Raw genomic sequence first — 12,306 nt, forward strand, 5'->3', positions numbered from 1 at the left:
CAGTTGATAAACACAATATGCATTGAACCCTGTATATCCTTTGCAGTGAACAGTACATGATGCGTCGTAAGCGGACAGAGGAGGAGGAGAAGCTGCTGAAGCTGCTGCAGGGCATGAAGCCTCAGGACGGCTTCACCACCTGGTGTGAACAGATGCTACATGCTCTCAACACCTCTGCCAACAACTCCTCCTCCTCTCTGGATGGTAGGCTGCTCAGCTTTTAAGTATTTTGCAATGTCAAGTCTCAGGAGAATTCATCCCTCAGCTTAGATGGCTGATCGCTATGTGTTTAAACACCACACAATTTAGTATTTATGTACTTTTCAGCGTTTCTCATTATTTAAACTGTATGTCTTTTATTAAGTTGCCACAATTGTGGCATACCTGAAGGAGGTGGAGTCTCCCTATGCAGTGCTGGACTTCATCCGGTCCTACCTAGGGGACACAGTGGAAGCCAAAGAGTTCGCCAAACAGTTTCTGGAGCGACGTGCCAAACAGAAAGCCAACCAACAGAGACAGCAGCAGCAGGTAGGCCAAGCAAGGTCTTTATGTTGAGAACAGCATAACCATTAGATACATCAGTTCAGGATCCAAAATGAAACAAGGAAAATGGCCACTTGCTGTTTCTTTTCATTAATTGATGATGAGAACAATTGTTAGTTACATCCCTACTGTGGTGTACAGGCAAGATGTGAACACTGTATTGATAAATTACATCACACTCACATGTGGGCATATGCATATTTGGGGATGTTGTTTTTATATGAAGGTCAGACTTGATAGACAGACGGGGGACAAATTAATAAAAAGCCTGAATAAAAGAGTGGAGAGAAGTTTTAAATGCAGATGCTTTTGTGCATCAGGCCTCACTGAACGGTTTAAGTATTAAAATCATGTGAATAAAATGCTACGACCTTTTAAAGTCACCAGATCTCTTCCCAGTTTCACACCTAGGGAAGATTTTGGACCAGCATGTAAGATGCTCTCCACCACCATCTCTCTAATGCCAAATGATATAATATAAACTTTCATCTTAAAATCTATAGCACATATATCCTTTTGTTATGTCTGACTGTGTTTGTCTGTCTTTCCATCTTCTGTACTTGGCGCTCTGTTGCAAGAGAGATCTCGATCTGAATGAGATAACCAATAAAAAAAGGTTGTGTTTATATAAATAAGGGGGTATTTTGTGGAGGAATGGTGTTCACCCCTGCAATCGAGTTCCACAGACTTGGCAAGAAGCACTGAAGTTGTTCTAGAGACTTGTGGTTTCACCCCATCTGTATAAACACCATAAAATATGTTTAAAAATACTATTAATAGGCTAAAAATTGTGATTTGGTGTTATTTTATTGTGACCACCTCTACTCCTCTTTGTGTCCCAGTTATCAAAGGAAGTGGCTGGATTGAACATGAACTTCCCTCTGCAGGTAAATACAGATATGCATCTGTACTGTACAAGCAAACACAGTTGGACTTGAGTTGTGTTAGTGTTGACTAGAGCTGGCCCGACTGATGTTCTTCTTTGTTTTTAGCTTTGTTACAGCGTGGCTTGCAGACCCAAGTGCAGGACTAAGAAAGGGAGAAATATTTATTGCGGGGTTAAAAGGATCGTAGGCCTATATTGAGCAGGTGAAGAGCAGGCAGAGTGAAAACTGATGCGTGCCAAACCGGGTTGGTGGCTGCTGTACAGAGCAGGGGGAACCGTAGCAGAGAGTCTGATCCGAGCAGGTCCAGAGCAGAGTCCGGGAATAGTTTAGCCGGACGGGGGTCCAGGTGGAGAGCGCACGGGATGAGTGGTGTTTCCGATAGCGTAACTAAATCTAACATGTTATTATGCAAAATTCACTTTTAATTTTAATTATAGCGACATAATGCTCTTCTTCTACAATCGGCCTAATATAAGTAGGCTTATTTAAATGCATTCATTGTGTTGCTGTTTGTTTCCAGCCTAAAGTTTGATACTGATTCATTTTAAAATGTAGGAAAATTGACTGTTTTGGTCTGTAATGAAATTAAGCAATTGTAAAATCAATAAACACCATAACTTCCACACTACTGCTGTCATCACTCAGTTCAAAGTGCTCCCACACAGCTGAGGGCTTCATTTCGTTATCCCTTTGATGTGAACTGGAGTGTTACGTTTACTGCTGTCGGTGGAGGTCAGGCGCGCGGGGAAAAAACCTCAATAATTGAATCTCGTAATTTAAAATCGAATGTGTACCCAACGGTCGAATATTCAGGTCCAGCCCTAGTGCTGACAGCAGTGATTGTGGTTGCCTTGTTGTGTCCCCTGCTGCTACAATAGCAGCCCTCCATTTAAGTAACTATAACATTAACAAATGTAACATGTGTAGGGTTTGTTTTTTTATGGCTCGTCCAAAATGTATTTTATAATTGTTAGATATCAAACCTGGCCTGGCAGCTGCAAATATCTTAACAAAAATCCACATTTTGTACATCATTCATGGGCACACAAGTTCCTTCAAAGCAACTGGGAGAACTTCCAAAATCATAATGAGTGCAAGAGTCAAATTTAAGTTACCTATCGGGCTCTTTGAAGACATTAAAGTACTAGCAGTAACTGAATGGTATGACAAGAAAGGACTTACTTTCTTCATAAAGGAAGGACCATTATGAAACAAAGGATGAATTTTGTTTTTATTTTGTAAAATCTGATTAGAAAAAAACATTGCTGGAGCCACTGAGAGCGTCTGACATGGATGAGAGTTTTTCCAACCAACTTCAGATTAAACCACTTCCATATAACAAAATGGTCGATGGTTGTGTTCCCATGGAAACTGCGCTTAACTGCACAAAATATGTCGGGTCTTCTAATTTTTTTATTTTTTTAGGACTCAATGCGAGGTATGAATCCAAGCACCCTGCAGTCCATGTTTCAAGCCAACCACATGGGCAAAGCTGGTCTCTATGACAACCAGGGGGGAAAGATGAAGAAAAAACAGCCCATGATGCTGCACTCTGACCCCAGCATCTTAGGTACGTGACCTCACCAGCATTTTATTTCATTCTTTTGACCTAATTTATCTGTAAATGGTTAGAATCTATAAATAGCCAGCTTTAAATAGCTTGTCCCCCAGATTAGCAACGTGAGTATACAAAACGCAAACCTGTCAACAAACACACCAGCAACATACTTCTGTGTACACAAAACAAGCGAAACGGAAAAAGTATTCATCATGTGGGATCAATGTGACAAAAGAAGTGCAACATTCTGAAGCAACAACAGAGTTTTGCATCTTATTTTTGACTTACTTGCACTCACTCCAGGTGGTGAGTAGGATGTGCTCGTAGGGTAGACTTATGTCTGAAATGTATTTATGTACCTGTGAGCTGTTTGGTGCATAAATACAAGGATTAGGATCTGGTTTACTCTCGCGGTAGACGTAAACAAGTGGCCAAACAAATGGATATTGTAGTATGGAGTATACATGCAGCCTTATTATTCTGTTTGTCTAGAAAACAGTGGAGGGGGAAAAGTTGTCTACACTCTGAATTTTACAAGCTCTCCAAGATTTGATTGATATAAAACCGTGCTGTTGAATCATTACTTAGGAACTTGCAAAACTCAGTGTGCACACAAGACAATTTATTTTGCACTGGACCGTCTGCACACATGAATGCAAATCAGTAGGCAACTGACAAGATTTTGGTATTTGAATAGTTCTGGTTTCCGTTTGCCGTCTGAGTAGTATTGACCAAAGAGGCCGAACGTATTGGCCCTGACTGTTTGTCTTTATCAGTCTCTGAACCCTTGATTTTCTTTTTTAAAAATTTTTTATTTTAGCATTTTGAAGATGTATCTGCTAGAGCCCGACCGATATTATCGGCCGATATGAGCTCACTGCATTTAATCGGCATCGGCCGTTTGTAACGGCAGATATATGACAATTAAAAAAGAAACCTAGAGTCAGATCCTTCACTCATGTCATGGGTTTTGCATAGTTTGCCCACCAGAGGGCGACGAGCTGCAGCTCTCCTGTTAACTACACTGCCTCACCATAAAAACCACAGAAGAAAACAGTCAGCTGACCGGAGTTTACCGGAGCTTACACGCAGCATGTAGAAACCAAACACACACAGGGCTGTGGTTAGCGGCGAGTTGGTCTTTTGTCAAGTTTTTAATTACATGACTTTAATAATTATATTAAAAACAGACCCAGTTACTTCTCCTCTCCTGAAAACATTTATGAATTGCTAACCCTCCCCCTTTCTCTGCCATGTCCTGTCCTACCAGCTCACAGCAGGTTGATGTTACAGTAGCTGGGTGTTGGAAGCTGCTGACAGACGTAACTGTAGATTTATTTCAAACAGTGTGGCAGTTCTACTGAACGGTCCACATTTGTCCCTAGTGGAGGAGCGCTAACATTAATAAGCCGCTAAACTATAGTTTCTGACGTATTCTAAATATATCTGTGAGACGCCTGTCTGCAGTTAGTCGGCGTGTCTGAAATGATTAAACCAGAGCGGACATGTAAAGAAACGTGAGCTGAACAAGAATCTAACACGGCTTCCTGTATTTCCTCTATGTGTGACGTTGTAGATGTGAAACGCTGTAGTCAGAGCCGTAACGGCTCTGGTTGTAGTTATAACGTTAGTTAAATTAAATGTCAAAGTCGCAGGTTCTCGTTGTAGAGAGTCATGTTGTATTAGATGTATTCAACAGCAGCTCACTGTATCCTAGACGCCATGATTTATACCGATGGTTGTTAAATGGTTTCACATAGCTTTGGTTAGAATTAAAGAGTGCAGGTAAAGGGATAAACTAGATGTGAATGTGCTACATTGACATTATGGCAGATTATGTGTAAAGTGAAATACACATGTTTATTCTCTCTGTTTACAGACTGCTGAAAAGGTTGTACCTTCCAGTAGCAAATATTTATTGATGTGCAACTGTTTACATGTTCACTTTTTGAGATTTTTCATCGATCTTATTAACATTAACAACTATTTATTTAAGTTTTATAGCCCACATACCAGAGATGCTCACAAGTCTTTGAGCTAGAGTCCAAGTCAAGTCTCAAGTCTCTCGTGGTTATTACGAATGTAATATCACCTGCTGCATTCAATCCAGGTTTCTAATAAAACTGCATGGCTATAAGGAATTCTGTAACTGTAACCTGTTTTTCATTTACAGAGCACAACCATGTAATGTACAATGCAATTAATGACAGCTTATTAAAATACTGTAAGTCAACACACTCCCCAGACTCTTAAACCCAGTGTAACGTTAACTAAATAAAACTGTAAGGTTACATGATGAACAATAAACCTGTAACCTGTTTCTAGCCAATGGTAATAATTAACGTGATGGCAGCCAGCGGGACGTAATGATTACGTTAATCGACCACCACAAGTTTGGCAAGTAAACAAACACTCATTCGTCTTTTCATAACGAACGACAGTCAGAGTAAACCTCTCGTAGGTTGTAGCTGAAGCAAGAAGCAAGCTAACGTTAGATGGCCAATACTGAGTTAAACATGTTTACTCACCACAGGTTACTAACCTATTTGCGTTCAGCGCGTCTTTGTTTGGGTCTTGTTTTATGAAGTTTTAAAGCCGAAGTTTATGATGAATGGCGGAGCAGCTGCCAGTGTTTGTTGTCCTCTCTCACGTGCGGCCGCGCGCAGCAGATGCTACGTGTTACGTAGGCAGGTTATAGGTAACGCAGGGAGGGGAATAACAGCAAGCTCATCAGACGTTTCCTAAAAATAAACATTGTTCACGAGTCCCGCACCTCGAGTCCGAGTCGAGTCTCAAGTCTTTTGAGGACGAGTCTGAAGTCGATTCTGAAGTCACTGTGTGTGTGACTTAAGTCACACTCGAGTCCGAGTCTCTAACTCGAGTCCCCATCTCTGCTACATACATACCAGCTTTCAATATCGGCCTGTTCAAGTGTAGTTTATACAGTAAAGGGGTCTACTATCCAAATCATTCTTAAAATTAAAATATCTGCTCATAAATCGGCTTTTTTTCACTTTAATATCGGCATCGGCCCCCAAAAACCCATATCGGTCAGGCTCTAGTATCTGCATTTGTCGTCAGATAGATAGCTGGACAGATAAATGAGTTCTGAGATTGCTAATAGGAATGTAAACAATGACCGGTGCACAGAAGAGGAAGTCTTGGCTTGGATATCATTATTTAAAAATCTGTGGGCTACCCTGGACACCCCGAAACATTGGCCGTTGCCCCCAGAGACTGCATTGCCTTCAGACGATAGCCAAAGGGTTCTGAGTTTGTCTTCTGTGTCTCATTTTCATCTAGGCATGTTACCTAGTTACCTTAGATGTGTCTACTTTTTCTGTCTTTTTAATTAAGTACCATACATGTAATATTTATGGTGATGAGGTGGCTTCTTCTCACATTGACAAATAAGGTTTAACTTTTCCAGAACAAAGGGTTCTTCTTATAAATCATTTCTGGCTTGTACGCTGTCTATTCCAACTCCCCCATATCCCATCCTTCTCTATACTTACTCTGCTCTCTCCGTCTCTTCTTTCTGCCCCCTCCTCCCTGCAGGGTACTCATTCCACAACGCAGGCGAGTGTCTGAGCCTGAATGAGATGGAGATGGTGGAGGATTACTGATGTGACGCAGCGCAGCAGCAATAGCTACCTGAGGCCTTCTGTCTTTTAATCAGACAAACCTGATGACGAATGTGCACTGCTGGGGGAACCGGGGGGGTGGGGATGGGAAGGGAGTGAGTGTGAGGGGAGGTTCAGGGTGGAGGCGCCTGGATCTGCGCCTCCCACTCTTTCCTTCCCTCTGGCAAAAAAAAAATGGGCTCCCTGCTGCACCAGTTGATCACTTGAGCAGGGGGGTGATGAGGGGTGAGGTTAAAAGGAAGATGGTATCCTCTGGCACTCAAAAGATTAAGCACCTTATACTGAACTAATGCACTTTATTGAGATGGGATTTGAATAGTTTTTTTTGTGTGTGTTGGGAGTTCGCGCGCATACGGTGTGTGTACACACACACATTATCTGTGTGCATGTGCATCAGAACTGGAAGAGGGCGGTGAAATGGTCGGGCTGTTAGGTTTTCAAAGTCAGGGGGACCTTTAGTTGAAACCTTATCAGAGAGCAAATCCTTTCTCAAAAGACAAACACTGTTGATATTACTCTTGTCTAGCATTTTTTTTACGTTTATAATAAAAGTAAAGCTATTGAAAAATGGATTATAAAAAAACTTGAAGATTTGCACTTGCCTAAAAAAGAAATGACAAAAACAACAAAAAAAATCAAACCAATGGGGTTAGCTATAGAAGTGAATATTTTTGTGAATGTGTATGAATGACTGAGCGAGTGACTGTGTGAGAGTTGGTTTGTGTCAGTAATATACCAGTCTGCACAATGTTTTGTTTTTTTTCCTTTTGTTGCTTACCAAGACGTATGAAACATAAGAGGCCATTTTTGTCTTTTTTGTTCAAATGGTAATTTTGTATTCTCATGTTAAGAGAGAGAGAGAAAGAGAGAGTGTGTGCTTGTGTGTGAGAGAGAGAGAGAGAGAGAGTGTGTGTGTCCCTTCTCCAAACAGGGACATTTTGACAGAGAGAGTGAATGAATGAGAGAGAGAGAGAGGGGGCAATTGCACAACACATCCTTTCTCTCACCAGCTCTTCATCCCCAGATAGACGAAATAGAAATGCATACATTTGTAAATGTTAGCTTTGAGCTCATAACATGATGACCACCACTAGTTTATTTCCCTTAGCTTCTCCACACGGGGAGCTGTCTCTAGACCTGTAAGGACTAGAGACAGGGCAAATCATGAGGGACATTACTGTGCGTGCATCAGAATGAGACTTTGTATGTATGTGTTTTTCAGTGTGCATGTTCATTTACTGTTCATAGAAATGAGTTAAGACTACAGGTACTCATTTTGAATACATGTGCTTTTTTTGTATGTGTATGAATGCACAATTGTGCCTAAGAACTTGGATAGGGTGCGTGGCCATTGAGACATTAACTCTTTTTTGAGAGCGAGTGCGATGTGTGTCAGTGCTCAGCACAGTGTATGTAAAGTATGTACGTTTATATCGTAAATATTTCTAGTTCAGTCTAGGGGTGATCCATCGGAAGGTTAGTCCAGTCTGTTTTCCTGGGGTGTGATCACGTTGCCTTTTGTCAGCTCTCGAACTTGTGAATGAAAGGTGTCGAGTTTCTGACTCTGAAAAAAAAAAAAATACAGCATCTTAATGTGCAAGTGCACAGAACGGTGCATGAAATGTTAGCATATTGTGTTACCTATTCGTTGTTGCAATTTGATAATGACGAGTTTTCTTTTTTAATGAAAAATATATATGAATATATACATTATATACAAAGTTTAAAAAGTATTTGGACTAAGATAATGAGCACTTGGGGCTGCTATTTTTGTTGTGTGTTAATTTTTTTTTTCCTTAATTTGTTTTTCATTTTTGTTTCATTATCGCCATGTGAAGTGTGTGTGTGTGTGTGTATTATTTCTTTCTTAAGAAAACATTGAATGTATTCCAAAAAAATGACAAGAAAACCGTGCTGATACCAGATATTATTTTTTTTTTTTCTCAGAAGATTTCAAAAATGGAAACAAAATACAAAAATGCTTTGAAAGAGTTTAGCGAGGACTTTTTTTTATTTACACACAGTGGAGAAGAAAAAAAAACTTGGGATGGATACAGTTGAACACACTGCCTCTACAATCGTGGTCGTACAAATGGTGACTAAGAATTAAAAGAAAGGACTCTTTCTATTCCATACTGGAGCTTTGGTTGTTTACAAACCACATGGATATCTGTGGGTGCAGGTTTTTTGTTTTGAGTTTTGTTTTGGTTCCCACATGAGACGGGTGGGGTTTGCAAGTGCGCTTCTGCCATATGGACATTGAGTGGTGTTGGTTTGAGGAAGAGTTGCAGGCACCACAACAACATGGACAAGATCCTCCAACAGGAACTTTTGTGTGTGGTCGTGGATCCTGAGACTTGGCGATCAACCGTGGAGCGGAGGCGTGAAAATCAAGGACGGGCTCTGTTTTGTAGAGAACAGAGTGCAGGGGCTGCATAACCCTAGAGGGAACTGAGAGGGCGGTATGAGTACACCTGGTTCGTGCTCATGTCTTCACCTCAACCCTCATACGCACTCACACCCTGCCCTCACCAACTCACCTATGCACTTTTGTTCATTCAAGCTGTGAGGTACCATTTTGGGGATGGGAGCACAATTACAACAGGAGGATTGCTATGACTTTGACAAAGTCACCGAAAAGATATTCCCAAACTGAAATAAGAGACTCGAGAAGCTTGTCTTCTCCCACCTCCTGTATATAACCATATTTTTGTATTACCTTTCAGAGTAGAAAGAAAATTTGCAAATGGATGAAGGAAAATTCATGAGACATTGATGATGTGGATGAATGTTCTTCAAGAAAAAAACAATCTTTTTGAATATAGTTTGACATAGACTCGCTGTGAGTTTCCCTTAGTTTGCCAGTAACCCTGAAGTAATCGGGGCCGGAAGGGGGGAAAAAAATCACATGGACATTGAGGTGTTGGACATACCACAGTGGCTCCAAGACTGACTGATAGTTACTTATCAAAATGGATGTTGCTGTCGCTAGAAAGAGCCCCACCAAGAGTGTTTGATCAACATGCAAAGTAAAGAGGCAGACTTAGGTTTGAAGATCTGTTGGAACAGGATGCTTCCACTTCATCTCCCAACCAGATGACTACCTTCAGAGCTATAGTGACTGCATGAGGAAATATCCTTGGCATTGGTAAGATATATATTTTCGCTTCATTTTTTCTTGGCTCTGAATGCTAATGATTTAATTTGATCTGGGTAATCTTGTGGTATTTTTGTTTCTTTCAGGGTTGTTTGGACCGTGAAGGGTGATGCTGGTCTCGTGCTCTTTCTTTCTGTCTTCTCACAGGAGCCCGGCTGTGTTTTATTTGCTGCCCTCTGCAAGGAGGATCTAATCCACAGCCAACCCATAAACCAGTTAACCCTAAACCTGTCCTTTTGAACTTAAACCCTAAGAAACTTTTCTGTCTTGACCTTGGACTGGGCAGGCCATTGGCATTATCAGTTGGACAGTTACCAGATGAAGTTAACAGGTGTCATCAACCATGGATCCCATGGTGTTGGAGGTGATAGACTCATCAGGCGCTTTCCAGCGATGGAAAAGGATAAAGAGGCACGTATTGCCCAGATGTCATCACTCACCTCAGCCTGAAACTCTCAGGTGTTTGCGTGGAGGTCTTTTTTATTTTATTTTTTTTTACCAGCGGGACAGAAGCAGCTGGATTTACACCTAAACCACCAGAAGTCTCTGCAGCTGAGGAACTGGATGAACTGAACGAATTGTACAAAAAAGACTTTGAAACATGACAAAACACATAGCTACATGTCACATAGATTCTAGAGTCCAGAGGAGTTGCAGACACTACAGGCACACCTACAGACAACGCAACGTACGCTCAGTTACACTGGCTCTCCTCTGGAACCACGTCTGCACACACAACGGCTACATCAATATCAAATAACACAGATACAGACACACACACAAGCATCAACGCTCATCAGTATAAACCCTGAGCTTTGTAAATAATGTAAAACTTTGTGTTTTGAATTTTCTCATAGTGGTTTTTGCTTTATTTCTCTGTTCAACATGCCTTAAATTGTATAGTTCAGTCCTGAATGGCTAACTGAAAATGTTCTCTAAATGATGACTTTAAGTTGGGAACCACCTTGTTGACTGTCCTCTAAAGTCAAAGAAAGAATGCTTTCTACAAGACTATTTGTTTGCTAACAGTCTGTTGTGTACCTGATACACATACATCTGAATAACGTGAAAGTTAGCTACAGAATAGAGCAGTACACAGTCTTTGATTAATCTGATTTTGCTGGTGGTTGGCTTTTTTTGCCCTTTTGGTTTCTTTAAAATGAAGAGTGGATATGTTCTGATTTCCTGTTTAGATTATTGCTGAAGGTGCAGGCTTAATAAAGGGCTGAAGTCTGTACTGTTGGGAGCTGAGCTGACAGGGTGGGAAGCACCGAATTGGCTTAAAACACATACCTGTTGCTGTGTGGTAACTATTGTTGGATATATGCAAAACTGAACCAGGGCGACGGGTCCTCCTCAAATTGAGATACAAGTCGGGGCTTTTTGGTTCATTCTTTTACACTCTAGGGGACTTGAATGTTTTGGAAGCTACAAGGTACTTTTTACAGTTTTGAGATGTCAAATCAGGCTTGTAATAGAAGCATGATTGTACGAGCATGATTTGTAGTTGGTGGGTTTTGACACTTAATCTTGAGGTGGGTCATAACTCGGCCCCTATTGCCTCTGCTTTGTCTGTGCTGCTGACCATCTCTGATGGCACTGCATACTTGAGGAATCAACCGGTCAGTCGTGTGTTACGGGAAAGTAAATTTCATGTCCCGAAGATTTGGAAAGTGTCTTGTTCCATGTATGTATATCTAATTGGATTTGAGAGGTCAGTGCTTTTAGTCAACCAGTAGCTTTTTTGTATCATTAATAACTAAACAATATGCAGTTTTTAATCAAAATGGCAACTGATTTTCATTGAATACCGACAGCTTAGACTTGCAATACATGTGTACATTTCATTGAGCTAAGGTTTTAGTGAATTGTTACCTGCTATAGCTGTGTACACTGAAGTAGCCAAAGTAGGCTCCAGTACGTCATAACTGTTGAATTGATACTGAATTAATACTAAATGGTTACTCAGTTTAATGTTGTTGTAATCAGTTGCCAAAACAAAGAAATTGACTTTAACCACTTGAGTATACTACCAAGTCTGTTATTTGTAAATGAGTGTAAAAATACCTGTTTGACACTTTTAAAAGCTGATATTGTGTGGTTTTGGGTCAGTCTGTCTTAGAAGAGTAAACAGGTTTGTTTTACTGCACTACATATGCTTTTATAATTAGATAAATTACAATATTGTGTTTTCAAAGAGCCCTGGATGTTTGGGTGCAGCCTTTGAAAAGATCCTGTCCCCTGATGGTTTGAGGTTGATCATGTGGTTTATTTCAGCTCTGGAAAGTGTAGTTCCTACAATACTTGCCTCAAAGATATAATGAAAGTTGTATCCCAGTCAGCTCAGCTCTTTTGCTTAATAAGTCTTTGAATGTTGTTAAAATAACAGCATACATGTAATGAAACTTTTGGAAAAGAACAATTGAGATGTGTAAATAGTTTGGATTTAGTTTGTTTTGAAGAACAAAATAAATACTAAATAAATAGCATTTAGCGTTGAGTTTTTATTTGTATTTT

At 40.5% G+C, this 12,306-nt stretch overlaps 1 protein-coding gene across 8 annotated transcripts in view; it reads left to right on the forward strand.

Moving 5' to 3' along the window:
- gigyf1a (GRB10 interacting GYF protein 1a) overlaps nucleotides 1–12,278 on the forward strand; it is a 28,928-nt gene extending 16,650 nt beyond the window's left edge. For 7 of the 8 annotated variants that reach the window (XM_046065836.1, XM_046065834.1, XM_046065838.1 and 4 more), the window contains exons 21-26: nucleotides 47–204; nucleotides 365–528; nucleotides 1,386–1,430; nucleotides 2,856–3,000; nucleotides 6,547–9,780; nucleotides 9,876–12,278. In XM_046065836.1, coding sequence (XP_045921792.1) covers nucleotides 47–204; nucleotides 365–528; nucleotides 1,386–1,430; nucleotides 2,856–3,000; nucleotides 6,547–6,614 — 580 coding nt within the window. In that variant the 3' untranslated portion in view covers nucleotides 6,615–9,780; nucleotides 9,876–12,278. Of the gene's footprint in view, nucleotides 1–46; nucleotides 205–364; nucleotides 529–1,385; nucleotides 1,431–1,535; nucleotides 1,957–2,855; nucleotides 3,001–6,546; nucleotides 9,781–9,875 lie in introns of those variants that run through there. The other variant, XM_046065839.1, reaches the window with a different exon arrangement.
- Nucleotides 12,279–12,306: the final 28 nt, after the last annotated feature.

This window comes from Micropterus dolomieu, linkage group LG12 (assembly GCF_021292245.1).
Source record: "Micropterus dolomieu isolate WLL.071019.BEF.003 ecotype Adirondacks linkage group LG12, ASM2129224v1, whole genome shotgun sequence".
Taxonomy (NCBI): domain Eukaryota; kingdom Metazoa; phylum Chordata; class Actinopteri; order Centrarchiformes; family Centrarchidae; genus Micropterus; species Micropterus dolomieu.